Consider the following 17,003-nt stretch of genomic DNA (forward strand, 5'->3'; position numbering starts at 1 on the left):
TTACTGATACACACCTACAGTGCTGTGAAAAAAGTATTTTTTGCACATTTATTTTTACACTGAATGTTGTCAGATCTTCAACCGAAACCTCATATTAGATCAAGGGAACCTGAGCGAACAAATAGCACAAAATGTGGAGACATTTCATTTATTTAATCAAAAGTGTTTGGTTTTCACCAGACATAACGAGACCATCGTCGTCCAAAAAAGTTGACTCAAGTTTGCAAAAAAGCACCTGGACGCAGCTGGATGATCGCCAAGACTCCTGGAAGAATGTTCTATGAACAGCTGAGTCAAAATGTGGAACTTTTGTGGACGACATGGGTCCCGTTATGTCTGGCGATAACCAAACACTGCATTCACACAGTAAGAACCTCTAACTATACTAACAAACTATACTAACTAACCACACTATTCTAACTAACGATACTAACTATACTATACTATACTATACTATACTATACTATACTATACTACACTAGCTAACTATACTAACTAACTACACTAACTATACTATACTAACTATACTATACTATACTATACTAACTAACTAACTAACTAACTAACCAACCACACTATCTATACTATACTAACTAGATTACTATACTATACTATACTATACTATACTATACTATACTATACTAACTAACAGTCAAGCATGGTGGCAGTAGTGTGATGGTTTGGGGTTGCTTTGCTGCCTCAGGACCCGGATGACTTGCCATCATTAAAGGAACCATGAATTCTGCTCTGTATCAGATCATTCTAAAAGAGAATGTCAGGCCATTCATCCGTGAGCTGAAGCTGAAGCACAAGCTGGGTCATGCAGCGAGACAATGATCCGAAACACAATCTACATCAGATTGGCTAAAGAGCGACAAATGAAACGTTTTGAAATGTCCAGACAGAAACCGACCTGAAACGAGCAGTTCATGCTCGGAAACCCTCAAATGTCACTGAGTTAAAGCAGTTCTGCATGGAAGAGTGGGACAAAATTCCTCCACAGAGAGACAGTTCAAAAACCTACAGGTGACAAGCAGTTAGTGACTGTAAGGGGGCAATTGGGTGTTGTGTAACTTTGTTTAAAAAAAAAATGTAATGAAATAATTGACAAAATGTTGTGTTATTTGTTCACTACGGTCTCCGTAGGCAAGCACCATGGTCCTTTATCTAATATGAGGTTTTGGATGAAGATCTAATATGAGGTTTTGGATGAAGATCCAAGAATATATTCAGGGGCAAAAATATGCGAAACATCGAGAAAATCCGAAAGGCAGATACTTTTTCACGGAACTGCATTTGATCACAGGCTCAGCAATGTATGATTGATGCTACCAAAGGAGACAGAGACATTGAGTGTCATCAGAATGTTAGCGTAGCGTGAGAACGATTTTGTACTTTTGCATTTGTGGCTGAAAATAGACTCAACAATTGCATTTTTCATACTCGGGCTCTTTTTCTATTCTTCTCGTTAGATTTTATTTTGGTCGGGCAATTACTGATAATTGGTTCCTTGTGAAATCAAGCCGCTGCCAAGTGTATTTTTAAACAAAAAGACACTAAAGTTCTCACCCTGGAGGAGGGTGCCAGTCAGCTTTGGACTGCAGGTGGTGTGAAAATGAAAACCATGTTCAGCTGTGCCTCCCTGCTGCCTCCATCTGTACATGAGAACAGTGCACATGTGACAGGCAGACCGTCAGACAAACAGGGAGATTCTCATTATGGTCTTATGATCTGGTTGTGTAATGTATATGAGAGCTTGTGCGTTTTACACGCTTCAATGAATTAGAAATTGTTGCATGGATTCTAAGGTATTGCATGGATTCTAAGGTATTGCATGGATTCTAAGGATTCTATGGTATTGAGGACAATCACAGAAAAGAGGGAGGGTTAAGCTAAATAGCGGGACATAAGGTGGTCTTTCAGCAGACCGCAGCCACCCGCTCGGTGACAGTCCTGTCCCTTGTCCTACAGGTGGTCTACAAGAACAACGAGTTCAGGCTGGAGCTGTCTCGTCTGGCTGCAGAGCGGGACCCTCAGGTCAGTGTTCACGGCGACCTGACCTTCCGTTGTGAGGACGTGGCGGCCCTGGAGCCGGTCACCTTCGACACGCCCGCCTCCTACCTCACCCTGCCCAGGTGGAAAACCAAGAAGACTGCCTCTATCTCTTTTGACTTCCGCACTACGGAGCCCAGCGGCCTGCTGCTGTTCAGCCACGGTGACAGGCGTCTGCAGGGCCCAGACAGACAGCCGGAGAGGCAGCCCAGGGCTGACTATTTTGCTATGGAGCTCCTGGACGGCTTCCTCTACCTGCTGATGGACATGGGCTCTGGCAGCATCAAGATGAAAGCCAGCAACAAGAGGGTCAACGATGGGGAGTGGTGCCACGTGGACTTCCAGAGGGAGGGGCGCAAGGGTGAGAGAAAGGACACATGATGAATCTGATAAAGGAGCTTCGTTCAGAGCCATACTGCAACTCTGGTCTTATTGAGGTATCAGGAATAGCCAGGGTTAAATCCTACTGGCTTGTGAAGTTCCATTTACTATATACACATTCGGATGCACTCATATTGGCTTCTCCTTCATGTTTCTTAGCTGCCGTCAGTGATGCTGGGTGCATATCCCGTTTTAATTAGTCTTATTTTTAGCAGCTATAATCTATGTATGACATTTAGTAAATTGCCTTAACCTATTTCGCAAGTGGCCAATTACACCGTCATCCACCTCATGTGGGGAAATGTCTGCCCTCATTAGCTGTGCCCCTAGATTTGAGCCAGTGTTGCTTACACCTTACTATTAAGAAATACGGTATAACAAAGACCTGAGACGTTCCTGTTCATTAGTCGTTTCATAATTTTACACCTGATGTACCATGTGGATTATATTCTATATTATACAGTGCGATTGTACAGTGAGGCAGCCTTGATACAAGTTGACTCTCTCTGACTGTCTTGCCTTCAGGCCTGATCTCAGTGAACAGCCGCAGCATACCATTCTCTGCTAACGAAGGCAGTGAGATCTTAGACCTGGAGGGTGACATGTACCTCGGGGGTCTGCCCGAGGCACGCCAGGGCCTCATCCTCCCCCCGGAAGTCTGGACGGCCCCCCTCAACCTGGGCTACGTGGGCTGCATGTGTGACCTGTTCATGGATGGGCGGAGCCGGGACCTGAGGAGACTGGCAGAGATCCAGAGTGCCTCTGGAGTCAGCAGCTTCTGCACCAGGGAAACGCACATCAGGTGTGGCAGAGACGTCTGTGCCAATGGTGGGCAGTGCCGCGAGGGCTGGAACCGCCACGTGTGTGACTGCACCAGCACGGGCTACCTGGGCCCCAACTGTGAGAGCGGTAAGAGACAGAGAGACAGAGAGAGAGAGAGACAGAGAGAGAGAGAGAGAGAGAGAGAGAGAGAGAGAGAGAGAATCAGCGGAATGTGGAAACGATCCCTGCTTGAAATGTTACCGCAGAGCTTTTAAACAAGTCTAATGACATTTCATACAGACAATGGAGATGAAATCACTTTTTATGTGAGTTATTCAAGTGGTAAATTGCCACTCTATTAGTGAATTGGCGGTATGTGAGGAATAAATAGGTGCTGTGTATCAGTGATTCATCAGTATACCGGTGGTGCTCCGTGAGTCTGAATAACCCTGCATCAAGCACAGATATCGCTCTGACAGAGAGGGTAGGAGCCCCATTGTGACGCCATATAGGCCGATAACATTATGAGGGATATAAATGGCAATCCTCATCCTATTTGTGGCCCGAATATAAATCTATGAGAGGAGGATGATAACAGAGGCTTCGCAAAAGAGCACTGTGGTACACTACAGGCTGTTCCTGCCATCTAGTGTGGCTGCAGGAAACTGCAGTCTCTTCAACAGGCCTACAAAAGGATCCGTTCGATCTTGTTTCGGCGAAGATCGTAGCTGATAATATGAGTGGAAGTGGAATTCTCTCATCTTCATTTGGTGTCTTGTTATGAATCATGCGCTTATTCAGTATTGGGTGTACGGGAAATAGATTTTGGGAACATTTGTGACAATGCCATTTGCTAACGCTGTCTCCCTGTCCTTGGTGCCCGCACACAGAGGCCACGGTGGTGAGCTACGACGGCAGCATGTACCTGAAGGTGACGCTGCCATTGAGCATGCACATGGAGGCCGAGGACGTGGCGCTGCGCTTTATGTCCCAGAGGGCCTTTGGGCTGCTTGTGGCCACTACCTCCCAGGACTCAGCTGACACCCTGCGACTGGAGCTGGACGGGGGCCGGGTCAAACTCACCGTCAACCTGGGTAATGCTAACAGTGCTATCGTTTTTATGAGTCCTCAAGGCTTCTCTGTGAGAGTACTCATGATGTAATGGGAAAAGGTATTGTCCTACACACCCCTCCCTCTTCTCCTCATCATTCACAATCTATATACATCTCTCTGTGTCGCCTCTGTGTTTTCTCTCTTTCTCTCTCGCCCATCCCTTGGTCAGCAATCCATCTCAACCCTTTCAGCCCTTCAACGGCCGGTGTGTCTGCAGTCCTAGGAGCAGGCAGCCAGAGAGACCAGCTGACTTAGAAACACTCCGCATCACCATGACAGATACGTAGTCATGGTGTTCCGACGGATGTTGTAGTTGCTGTTCTAGATCACAAGTGCCGTCCACCATGGCTCTCAGATTTGTCAAAACCCAAGGAAGAGGAGAGCAGTAGAGAGCCGGCCGAGGCAGTAATGGTGCCTGACGGGGCTGTCTGCCTCAGCTGGTATCTCTAGTCTCCACATCTCCCATTATGGCTGTAGGTAGTGAGTCTGGTCCTTGGCTGTTTGCATCCACTGCTTTGTGATGGTTGACAGCTCCAGAGAACACCTCAGGCACACTCGCATAGCACCTAGTAGCGCCGGGTTCCCCTAACTCGTTCCTCGGGACTCCAAGGTTTTTTTTAAGCCCTACACAGCTGATTCAAATAATGAAAGCTTGACGATTAGTTGATTATTTGAATCAGCAGTGTAGGGGGGGGGGGAGAAGGAAAAAAAAAAAGTGCAGCCCTTCGGTTCCCGAAACCGTGGTGTGTAGTACATAGCCTTCACAGAGGGCTTTATTATAACCAGAAGATCAAGGAAGCTCTGACTGTGTTGGCACATGTTTTGGTAGTTGTACGCCATAATGGCTATGTAGCTATTCTATTATTTAGACGGGCACAATGGTGAGGAGATTTTCCACAGCTCTAAATGCGTAAGGTTTCAGTGTAGCTACGGGGGGAGGTATGCGAATCAGCCCTTTCCTCTGTCTGTGCTCTACCTAACTACCACATGGGTTGTACACACACTGGGAGGCATATCTGTTATCAACCTAGGATTTAACATAGGATTACTTTCTAGGTTGTAAATAGAGTCATGAAAATTATTACAGTAATGATATATCACGAACCACGGTGATTTTACTCTGATTGAGGTACACATTACTGGTCCTCCTGAGTGTAGTGGAGAGTTGACTATAGAGGTCGACCGATTATGATTTTTCAACTCCGATACCGATTATTGGAGGACCAAAAAAGCCGATACCGATTAATCGGCCAATTTTTACAATAGTTTTTTATTTGTTATAATGACAATTACAACAATACTGAATTAACACTTATTTTAACTTAATATAAAACATCAATAAAATCAATTTAGCCTCAAATAAATAATGAAACATGTTCAATTTGGTTTAAAAAATGCAAAAACAAAGTGTTGGAGAAGAAAGTAATATGTGCCATGTAAAATATGTGCCATGTAAAAAAGCTAACGTGCTCGTGTGTTAGTGGGTGCTGTATGGTTGCCATGGTGAGGAAAAGGCTGGTTTTGAATCTGGAGCTTGTCCCCGGATGGTGGCCTCTCTGGAGGAAAAAAACTAAACTGCAGAATGTACCTTGAAGGATGTGAAATGTTTAAAAACATTTTTTTTTTTTTATATTGTTTCTTTTCAATTTACTTTTTGGGATCTCACCATCTCACTCTCTCTCTCTCTCACCAGATTGTATCAGGATAGACTGTAACCTCAGTAAGTGGCTCCTATCATTATTTACTGTACTTCAGAATGACCGTGTCTTATGCCTTATCTTCTGTGACTGTCTGTTTTTTTACTATTGATAAGGGTGAACATAATTAACATTAGTGCTATACAATATGTATCCCAATGAAGTATTACAATCACATGGTTGTCTTGAAAAATGTAAGGGACCTGGAAGGTAAGTATCAAATACTGTATAAGCCGCCTGTATATAATTTGGTAAACCATTCTTTAGTCCAAGCAACAAATGTCAGAATCACAAAATGATCCCTTGTTCATTACAACAGCCAAAACACCATATGTTTTATTAGTTCACAGTGCTCCTCAGAGAAACAACAGTGGCATTAGCTCCCTGCTACTTCTATCAGTAATGTGCTCAAACTACCACCAGATGGCAATATACCATTGGGTTTTAGGGAAAACATTTTCCCATGAGTTTTAATAATACATGTCCTGGTGACCTATGGGAACTGCTGTCTGTACAATTGAGTGTTTTTGAAATACATGTATTAAGATTCAAGGAAAGATGCATTTAAAGATGCATGTGACTGCTTCGCTGTGTAAGTTGGTTAGCACAGGTGTGAACCTAAAGGGTAAGAGGATAATGTACAGATATAATGTAAATAATCTGCTTTCTTTAGATCATGTGACGCAGGCGAGACCTTGACAACAGATTGTGTACAAAGCCGTGTTGTTTTTTCCCACTTTGAACCTTAGATGGCAACCTTCAGTATGTTGCTGCAGAGTCCTGTGAATTTAGATGGATTGAAGTTTAATGGCAATAAAATATCCTTAATTGACTTTTAAATAGACACAATTAGCCAGTGGTTAAAGTAAATGATAGTCAATTAGAGCCCTCGACCATCTGGGAGAGCCTCTGTCATGCATTTTTAACAGGCCTCTGATTTGGGCCTCTTAGAATCGCCATTGTAACAGATCGTTGGAAGAATGTTAAGAGGTAAGCATCGAGAGGAAGGGGCACAATTGACAAAACAGGAGGAATTCAAATGTAATGGTTGAATGTTGCCCAAGGTAAAAGTTGAGTCTATGTGCTGTATACAGTACGGGTAAGTCCTAAATAAGAAATGCATGCGGATAACTGCCGAGGTCTTGATGGCTCCAATCCTTTTCCCACCATGTTGTTTTATCAGGCCAATTGGCTCATCAACTGTGGCTGGGGAGCTGTCCATGGTCCTGATTGGCTCACCAGGATACACTGTCTTGTGCGGGCCACACTCAGTTCCTGCAACCGACAACATACCAGCAACACATCTATTCAGACCCTTTTTTTTAAAACCACATTTTGTCACATTACAGCCTGATTCTAAAATTGATTAAATAAAAACATGTTCCTCGTAAAATAAAGAATCACCCAATATGTTCTTCATTTTTACACGTAATAGACCTGCTAATGTTGGACTGCGTATTTTCAGATGTATACTTACTAAAATCATATTCGTCAAATACTCTGGATAAAATTGGCCAAGGGAAGGGCTACTTTTAAAGCTCCTGACGTCGTAGTCTTTCTCCCCTGTCGTCTATACGAAGCCTGACAAGCCCAGTGACGCGAAATAAAGGCCCACGTCGAACGATCTGTAACCAGAACACGGAATGTAAGCCCACAGCATACTATACCTGTAACTTCAGTATATCAAGACGCAATTACAACACCGCAGAAGGACATTCAATTTGCCGTAATGTGTAGAATAGCTGTGTGCCTAAAACAACTGAACTGCAGAATACAAACTGGTGTTCGCTCATTTTGCATTTGTGTCAATGGGGTATTTGTGTGTGAGAGGTTGATTTACATGTGCATCTCTGTTTAGAGGTAACATGTCTTCATCTAGAGCTAGTATTGCTGGTATTGCTTGGTCAATTGAAGTTAAATGCGGTCTTTCTCGTTACCTATTTAATCATTGCTGTCTCAACTGTTAATTGCTCATCACTTGTGCTGTGGTTGGTGTTGACAGTCTGACTCATCAGTGCCTGTATTGTTTCACCTCTCCCAGGCAATCAGCAGTTAGTTCCGGGAGGTGTGTCCTTCACCTCTGCTAGGCAATTAGTGTTAGTACGTCAGTCTCCCCTTTTTTTTTCAGCAGCAGCCGTAAGCGGCGGTCTGGTCGCCAAAACGAAGACGGTTGCTGAAACAAAGACAGGGCTGCTGAGTTGTTCTGAGGAGTTAGAGGAAGGCCCCACACCACTCTCTGACCTGAGTGTCTTACCTAGTTCTTTTCAGATTCTCTCATTTCTCTCTCTTGTAGCTTTGTCAACTGTGTTTTCTCCATACCTGTTCGCTCCTCTCCCAGTCGGGTTTACAGATGCTCCCCGCCGCGTCTAATGTAGTGTAGCCTGTGCGCACAATCCGTGTCGAATTTGTGGTCTCCTGCAGCGTTTCGAGCTGCCAATCTGCGGTCAAGAAGGCCTATGTTGCCCTTTATTCCATCCTGCACTTTTGGCCCTGACAGAGTTATGGATCACCCCCAGAGAACGCTGCTATTCCAGCTGCTCTCGTCATCTGACTGTGTTCTCTCATAGTCAAAGAGCTTCTGGTCGTCACTGTGGTGGCAGACAATCTTCTGGAGACCTTCTTACTTCCCTCATCAATGCATCCCTCACCACTGACTGCGCCCCCTCTGATTTCCAGAAGACCAGAGTCGCTCCCCTCCTCAAGAAACCAACACCCGACCCACTCTGACGTCAACTAGAGACCAGTGTCCGTTTTTGTCCCCAAAAACACTGCAGCTGTCTATGACCTACTCTCTCAGAACGATCTTCTTGGAAACTAACCAGTCAGGCTTCAAGATAGCTCACTCGACTGTGGCCACTCTCCGCTGTTTAACGGAGGCTCTGCCAAAGCTGCCACTGTTCTCATCCTCCTAGATCTATCCGCTGCCTTCAACACCATGATCAATCAGGTCCTCTACACCACCCTCTCGGGGCCGGGCGTCTCAGGCTCTGCACCCTCCTGGTTTACATCCTACCTGGCAGGCCGCTCCTACCATGTCACTTGGCTCCGTCATATCCTCACATGGTCTCTTCCATGCTGTGTGGATGACACGCAACTGCTTTTCTCTTTCCCCCTCCCTGACACCAAAGTGGCGACATGCATCTCTGCGTGCTTGGCAGACATCTCAGCCCACTGCTACAGGGGGTCAGCTCCCGCTCAGCCCAGTCAAAGCTCTTCTATGCTCTTCTATGTCAATCTACACACAATACCCCATAATGACAAATTGACATTTTTGCTAATTTATTCCAAATAAAAACAGATACCTTATTTAAATAAGTATTCTGACCCTTTACTATGAGACTCAAATTTGAGCTCAGGTGCATCCTGTTTCCATTGATCATCCTTGAGATGTTTCTACAACCTGATTGGAGTCCACCTGTGGTAAATTTAATTGATTGGACATGATTTGGAAAGGCACACACCTGTCTATATAAGGTCCCACAGTTGACAGTGCAGGTCAGAGCAAAAACCAAGCCATGAAGTCGAAGGAATTGCCCGTAGAGCTCCGAGACAGAATTGTGTCGAGGCACAGATCTGGGGAAGGGTACCAAAACATTTCTGCAACATTGAAGGTCCCCAAGAACACCGTGGCTGCCATCATTCTTAAGACATTTGGGACCACCAAGACTTTTCCTAGAAATGGCTGCCCAGCCAAACTGAGTTATCAGGGCCTTGGTCAGGGAGGTGACCGAGAACCTGATGGTCACTCTGACAGAGCTCCAGAGTTTCTCTGTGGCGATGGGAGAAACTTCCAGAAGGACAACCATCTCTGCAGCACTCCAACAATCAGGCCTTTATGGTAGAGTGGCCAGACGGAAGCCACTCCTCAGTAAAAGGCACATGACAGCCCACTTGGAGTTTGTCAAAAGGCACCTAAAGGACTCTCAGACCATGAGAAACAAGATTCTTTGGTCTGATGAAACCAAGATTGAACTCCGGGACAAGTCTCTGAATGTCCTTGAGTGGCCTAGCCAGAGCCCGGACTTGAACCCGATCGAACATCTCTGGCGAGACCTGAACATAGCTATGCAGCGACACTCCCCATCCAACCTGATAGAGAGGATTTTGTTTTGCTTTGTCATTATGGGGTATTGTGTGTAGATTGAGGGGAAAAAGAACAATCCATTTTGTCACGCAAACATTTTCTTTCTTACTGATTTTTTTTTTTGGTCCACTGTTGATAGTCCCAAAATATTTTGCATGTCAGCAGTCAAGTTTTCAAGATCTGGGATTTTCAAGACGCAAATTGTTACTTGCCACATCATGTTGATGCATTTTGACTAATGAAAAAAAATACTGAAATATATTTAAGTGGATTTTCCCTTCAATCTTTTTACTGTCCATGTCACTTCCCGGGCTCCGTAAGAAACAAAAAAGCACTGTGGATATGCACTGATATGCTTTCTTGCACACCAGAATTCTTACTTTTCAGCCCACTACTATAGATAGCCCTTACATAACTAACTTGCCAACTTCTCTAACTTGTATGTGCTTGTTCCTGGTGGAGCTGCTCTCTCCGCTGAAGCACAGTGGTGTGTGTTTGGGCCAGACCAGATCAACACTGCTCAAACACAGTTGACTTCAGATGAAGTCCCATCTCCTCTGCTCTGCAAATATTTCTCTGTTCCTCCCTCCACCTGCTCAGTAGACTGTTGTGTTGATTTAGTGGGTAAACATGGGTTTGGTAGGACATAAACCCAGAGTCAATAAAAAAGGAACAGAACTGGGGATCCATACTAAGGTCTGTAGGTTATTTTGGGATAATAGACTGTTACAATCGGTCTGAAAACAGACTGACAGTATGATGTTTTACAATTGTTACAAGGATTCACTTTGGAAAAGCACTGCTCTGCCTCAGGCCTAGCCATTTCTAACGGCAGTTGTCATTCTTAGCCACTCTAATCAAACATGTCAATAGTAATAATAACAGAACTTGATGTGGTACAATGAAGATTTACCGGTAGTATGTGTTTGCACAGGACCCATATCTATCAGATACGCGTGTAGTTGGTCTATAGTGTTACCCCTTGCTGAGACACTTGCTCTGCTGTTAAGCTCTACAAGCCAGTGGCCTCTTTCTCCCAGAGGAAGAAACAGCGGAGTATTTGGAAACCAATTGATGTCATCAGCTGCAGCGTCCCAGTAGCAGCCAGTGTCCTCTCCATGTCTCCGGGGATTTTCATACACCCTGAGCTCAATTAGATCAACAAACCCCCTGAGGCCCGGCAGGCTTAGGCATGACCAATTAGCTTCGCCAGCCATGTCAGAACTTCTTTGAACTGCACTGTCGGACCGCCTGTTGCATAGCCACTGATCGGGGGTGACGGTGCTGCAGTGGCAAAGCTTCCGCATTGTGACCTATTTTCAAACCTTGAGAGCTGGGAGAGAAAAAAAAGAAGAGCAGAGGATTTTAGCAGAAACCCTTGAGCTATAAAACTGTATCCGCTGGCCAAGCCTTCCGGATACCACTCAAGTTGTTAGCTGGTTGTCTAAGGGGTTCATATACAATTTCACAATCTGACCTGAGTCATTATACGACACAGAACAGAAAGTACATATTCATTCAACGTTGAACGATGCACAGCACAGTATGTGTTAGTCACTCTCGCCTCTAACCAACAGCTTGTATTTACACCCGCTGACAGAGCTCTTGCAGCAGGTATCAGTGGAGGCCGCTGAGGAGATAATAATGATGGCAGGAACGTGGTCAATGGAGTGGGCCCAACCTCTTGGGAACCACGTCTTCGATGTGTTTGATACTACTCCGTTGAATCCATTCCAGACATTATTATGAGCCGCCCTCCCCTAAGGCAGCCTCCACTGGCAGGTAGTATCGAGGGAGTATACATGGAGTGTACCAAACATTAGGAACACCGTCCTAATATTGAGTTTTCCTCCGAACAGCCTCAATTCGATGGGGCATGGGACGAAAGTGTTCCACGGGGATGCTGGCCCAGGTTGACTCCAATGCTTCCCACAGTTGTGTGAAGTTGGCTGGGTGTCCTTTGGGTGGTGGGCCATCCTTGATTCACGCGGGCAACTGTTGAGTGTGACAAACCCACAGCGGCGTTGCAGTTCTTGACACGAACCGGTGCGTCTGCTGGCACCTACTACCGTAATCCGTCGAAAGATACTTTGTCTTGCCCGTTCGCCCTCTGAATGGCACGCATACCCAATCCATGGCAGAGTGGTCGGAATTGTCTGAAAGCTTAAAGATCCTCCTTTAACCGGTCTCTTTCCTCTCCATCAACACTGATTGAAGTGGATTTGACTATTGACCAATAAGCGATCGTGGCTTTCATCTGGATTCAACTGGTCAGTCTGTCATGGAAAGAGCAGGTGATCTTCTTGTTTTGTATTTGATCCATTTTAAATAAGGCTCCGTTGGAAAAGGATGTGCTGTATGGATGTGCTCTGGTGTTGACTTTGTCCGTGCTTCTTCACAGGTAAAGGCCCCGAGATGCTGTTAGCAGGACAGAAGCTGAACGACAACGAGTGGCACTCAGTGAAGGTGGTGCGTCGCGGGAAGAACCTGCACCTCTCTGTGGACAACGTGACGGTGGAAGGTAAGACGGCATGGCAGAGCAGAGTCAAACCATGAGATGAAGGGGAAACTGTGATCCTCATGATACGCTACATCTCTGCCCATCAACATGTGTTTATTTCGCCCCAGGCCATATGACCGGTGCCCACACTCGCCTGGAGTTCCACAACATTGAGACGGGCATCATGACCGAGCGCCGTTTTATCTCCGTGGTGCCGTCTAACTTCATAGGGCACCTGCAGGCCCTCTCGTTCAATGGCGTCCCCTACCTGGACCAGTGTAAGAACGGAGACATCTCCTACTGCGAGCTCAACGCCCGCTTCGGCATGCGCCGCATCGTGGCTGACCCTGTGACCTTCCACAGTCGGGCTAGCTGCCTGGCCTTCTCCACCCTGCAGGCCTACGCCTCCATGCACCTCTTCTTCCAGTTCAAGACCACCAGCCTCGACGGCCTGCTGCTCTTCAACTCTGGAGACGGCAGTGACTTCATCGTTGTGGAGCTGGTCAAAGGGTGAGTGGCGCGGTGGGGGTCAGGAAGGGGCGAAGCGCCACCGAGCTATTCAATGGGCTTAGGTAATTGGTCTTAATATTCAATGGGCATAGGTAATTGGTTGTTGTATAATTTGTCTACATGCAGACCTCACTTGCAAAATGAGGATTTGGTCTCAATATAATTAACATGTTCAACCTATTTTGCAACCTATTTTTCCAGGTGCCGTAATCATGCAGTGAGTGTGGGATGAATTAATAATAACACAGCTGCCTAGTGCCTACCACTGTTCCTCTTTTCTCTAGCTCAACAAGTCCTTCTGTGTTACATGGAATAATTTTACTCTGTCAGCTGGAGGAATAGAAAGGGGAGGGTTTCAGAATGTTTTGTTCACTGGAAAGGATTTTGCTAAAAGAGAAGGATAGAGTGAGAGAGCGAACAATAATGCCCACAGATGTTTAACCGCAGTCCAGCTTTGCCCAGAAATACTGTCACTCAGTAAGGAATTAGTCAGCAGGAGTTGTCCATAACCGTAGAGCCTGCCAAGAGTGTGCAAAACTGTCACCAAGGCAAAGGGTGGCTACTTTGAAGAATCTCAAATCTAAAATATATTTTGATTTGTTTAACACTTTTTTGGTTACTATACGATTCCGTATGTTATTTTATAGTTTTGATGTATTCACTATTATTCTAGAAAATAGTAAAAATAAAGAAAAACCCTTGAATGAGAAGGTTTGTCCAAGCATTTCACTGGTACTGTATATATATATGATTTTATCAGGGAGTCATACTGAGACCAAGATCTCTTTTACAGATGAGCCTTGAATTCCATAAATGACATAGGTCATTCTGTAATTGACCTACTTCATGGTGTAATGCTGTGTTGTAGGTACATTCATTATGTGTTTGACCTGGGCAACGGGCCGTCTCTCATGAAGGGCAACTCTGAGAAGCCTCTCAACGACAACCAGTGGCACGACGTGGTGGTCTCCCGGGACAACAACAATGTGCACATCCTCAAAATCGACTCCCGCACTGTCACCCAGCACTCCAACGGAGCCCGCAATCTGGATCTCAAAGGTATGGTATATGTATACACTACACCTCCTCAAATGAATAGCCCTGGCGTATACCAGGGCTATTCAACTATATTCTTATAGGGACCCAATTTGAAAAAAAAAGGTTATTTACAGGGTGGCCAGAAATGTCTATATGGGATTACACTTCATAAAACACTTTTATTAAAAATACATGTTGCTAAAAGTTCATTTGAAGTGCTTTAAGATTAGCCTAATTCAGTGCATCGAATTGTTTAAATAATGGAACACATTTGTACAAATAACGCAGTTGACCTGCATCACATAAAGGACTTTGTACATTCCTGTCTGTTTTACACACATAGCTGTGTTTTAATTGACACAAATCTCGGTTGACCAGCATCATATTACGTTCTATTTCTTTATCATTTCGTGATTTTCGCTGTCTTGTTTTGATATTTTTCTTTTACACATAGAAACCTTTTATGCATATCTCAGTTGACTAACTTTTTACGGAGAAGTCTCTCTCCTCCCGCATCAGTAGAGAACTGCACCACCTCTGTGGGGAATTAAACTCCTCAAATCTCAAAGCAAAGTTAGCCTTCATCTAAAAACTCACGAGTTATCTGTACTGATGATGACTGAATATAGTTGTACAGTGTAGGGAAATTGAGCATTTTGTTTGGGCTTAAATCAAAGGGGAAAATAACACATTTATTTAGAAAATAAGTCCATTTTTAAATTGTGTAAATAACTGTTTCATCCGTCCCCTGTAGTCCCAAACGAAGTCCATTCAATTGATTGAAGATGTCACTAAGAACCAAACATCTGACACAGACTCCTCATCAAGCGTTTTTCACTAGATATGTATTGGCTTTCTTGTGGCGGAGAAAAGCAACTATCTCCTCCCTAATCTTACATGGGCTGCCCTCTTGAGAGCATTGTTACCCTTGCTTAGCCACCAAACATCATTATGTAAAAACTAGATCACCGTGCTAGCAGACTACGAAACAAGCGATGTTTGCAGGCTAGATGTTGATTGGATCAAGTTTGATAGTCATAACGGGGCGGCAGGGTAGCCTAGTGGTTAGAGCGTTGGACTAGTAACTGAAAGGTTGGAAGTTCGAATCCCCGAGCTGACAAGGTACAAATCTGTCGTTCTGCCCCTGAACAGGCAGTTAACCCACTGTTCCTAGGCCGTCATTGAAAATAAGAACTTGTTCTTAACTGACTTGCCTAGTAAAATAAAGGTAAAATAAAATAAAAAAAATAAATAACTGTGTCTGTGGTGTTTTTTATTTTTTTATTTTTAACTCGATGCTGAGTTCAGCGCAAAGCACATTGCTGCAGTGGTTCCCTAACTGGGGGGGAAAGCTGAACTCAGTCCAGCTTTCAACTTGCTCTTGAATGTTGTAATAGTAGAATGCACAAGGTGCAATTTCAAAAATTGTGGGGTGCATCATCAGTTGTCCTCTTGTCATGTCAGTCATTGCACATCTTAGAGAACTATGTATAACTTGTCAGAAATGTCCAGATCAACTAGCCCATGTCAGCTAGCTTTTATTGCTAGTTTTTTTTTGTTGCCCATAGATTTTGTTGTGATGTTTGAGTCACTCAAATATCGCATGAATAGACATTGGACATGGCAAAATGTATAGAATTGCACGAAATTCACTCTAATACTGCAGAATGCTTTCTGCACCCTGTGACAAAATGTGTAGAATTGCAGGAAATAAGCTTTAACCACGCAACGTTTTCTCTCTGCCAACAAGAGGGGTGTGAACATTTTGTAATGAACAGTGTTTGTGCCCATAGAAATAGACGTGGCACGGGATGATCCCCAATGCAGGAAGGGGAGCCTGAGTGAAAAAGTTTGGGAAATTCTGCTCTGGTATATCAGGCAGTGTAGTGATCTCATCTGCGTTGAAAGAGCCAATAAGCGGGCAGACAGGCCCTGTGCCCCCCGTTAGCAGCTCTGAATCGCTGTAACTGGTATAAACGTAACCTTTATTTAACTAGGCAAGTCAGTTTTAAGAACAAATTCTCATTTACTCTCAAAACAGATTCTCCCGTTGGAGAATATTGAATGAGGGCGCTTTTTGGCACTAAACGTCTGATTTTTTGCAGGAATGTTAAATTGATAAATGGCCTCGTAAGTGAACAGATTGGTAGACTCTCCTGCCCAGGAGAGGAACGCTTTGGGTGAGAGGAAAATGGGAGTCTTTGTGGTGGAAAAACATTCTATTGGGCGGGCTAAGTGAAATGAAATTGAAAAGAGAGTTGATCAGAGTGTCAGCCGTGGACACAGCAGAGGGAGCACGTCCGCTGACCTCGAAAGAACCACCTCTGCGTCGGCAAACATTGACTCACCGGCCCTCGTCATTAAACGGATCAAGTATTGCATTGTATCAAAGATATGCCTTTAGTTACATATGTATCATAGGAGGTATTAAGGGGACATACAGCCATGTTGTTGTAGCCTTGAGCCACCTCTGAGCCAGACTGTTAAGTAGTTGTTATTCATTAAAGGTATTTTCGTCTCCATTTATCTACCTGCACCAGGCAGCCTGCATGACCTTCATGTTGCCAATCAAGTGCACACAGTCCTATTTACCCAATTATCAAGCCATCCTGGGGTATGGGCCCATGAAATTTCACCATTCTCTGTGATCCAGATCACTGGCCTTGCTTGGTACTTGAGGCAGGAACAGTAGTGTGTGAGCTCTTATGGTCTGTACATAGGGAACCATTGGGTGACCTTAATGCCTGTGAGTGCCCTTCCTATGGGTATTTACAGATGTTGCTGACCAGTTAGCATACCTGTTAGTGCTTTCTTTCACCGCAACAACACTGCAGATTTGGGTGAGCTCACTGGTCATGATAACAAC

The 17,003-nt window shown here is 44.6% G+C and overlaps 1 protein-coding gene across 1 annotated transcript in view; it reads left to right on the plus strand.

Annotated features, from left to right (window-relative positions):
- LOC118390496 (neurexin-2-like) overlaps positions 1-17,003 on the plus strand; it is a 355,637-nt gene that overhangs the window by 178,718 nt on the left and 159,916 nt on the right. The window contains 7 exon segments of the mRNA XM_052457396.1: positions 1,972-2,413; positions 2,959-3,342; positions 4,086-4,289; positions 6,002-6,028; positions 12,491-12,610; positions 12,718-13,099; positions 13,968-14,158. Coding sequence (XP_052313356.1) covers positions 1,972-2,413; positions 2,959-3,342; positions 4,086-4,289; positions 6,002-6,028; positions 12,491-12,610; positions 12,718-13,099; positions 13,968-14,158 — 1,750 coding nt within the window.

The sequence above is a fragment of the Oncorhynchus keta genome, chromosome 11 (genome assembly GCF_023373465.1).
Source record: "Oncorhynchus keta strain PuntledgeMale-10-30-2019 chromosome 11, Oket_V2, whole genome shotgun sequence".
Lineage (NCBI taxonomy): Eukaryota > Metazoa > Chordata > Actinopteri > Salmoniformes > Salmonidae > Oncorhynchus > Oncorhynchus keta.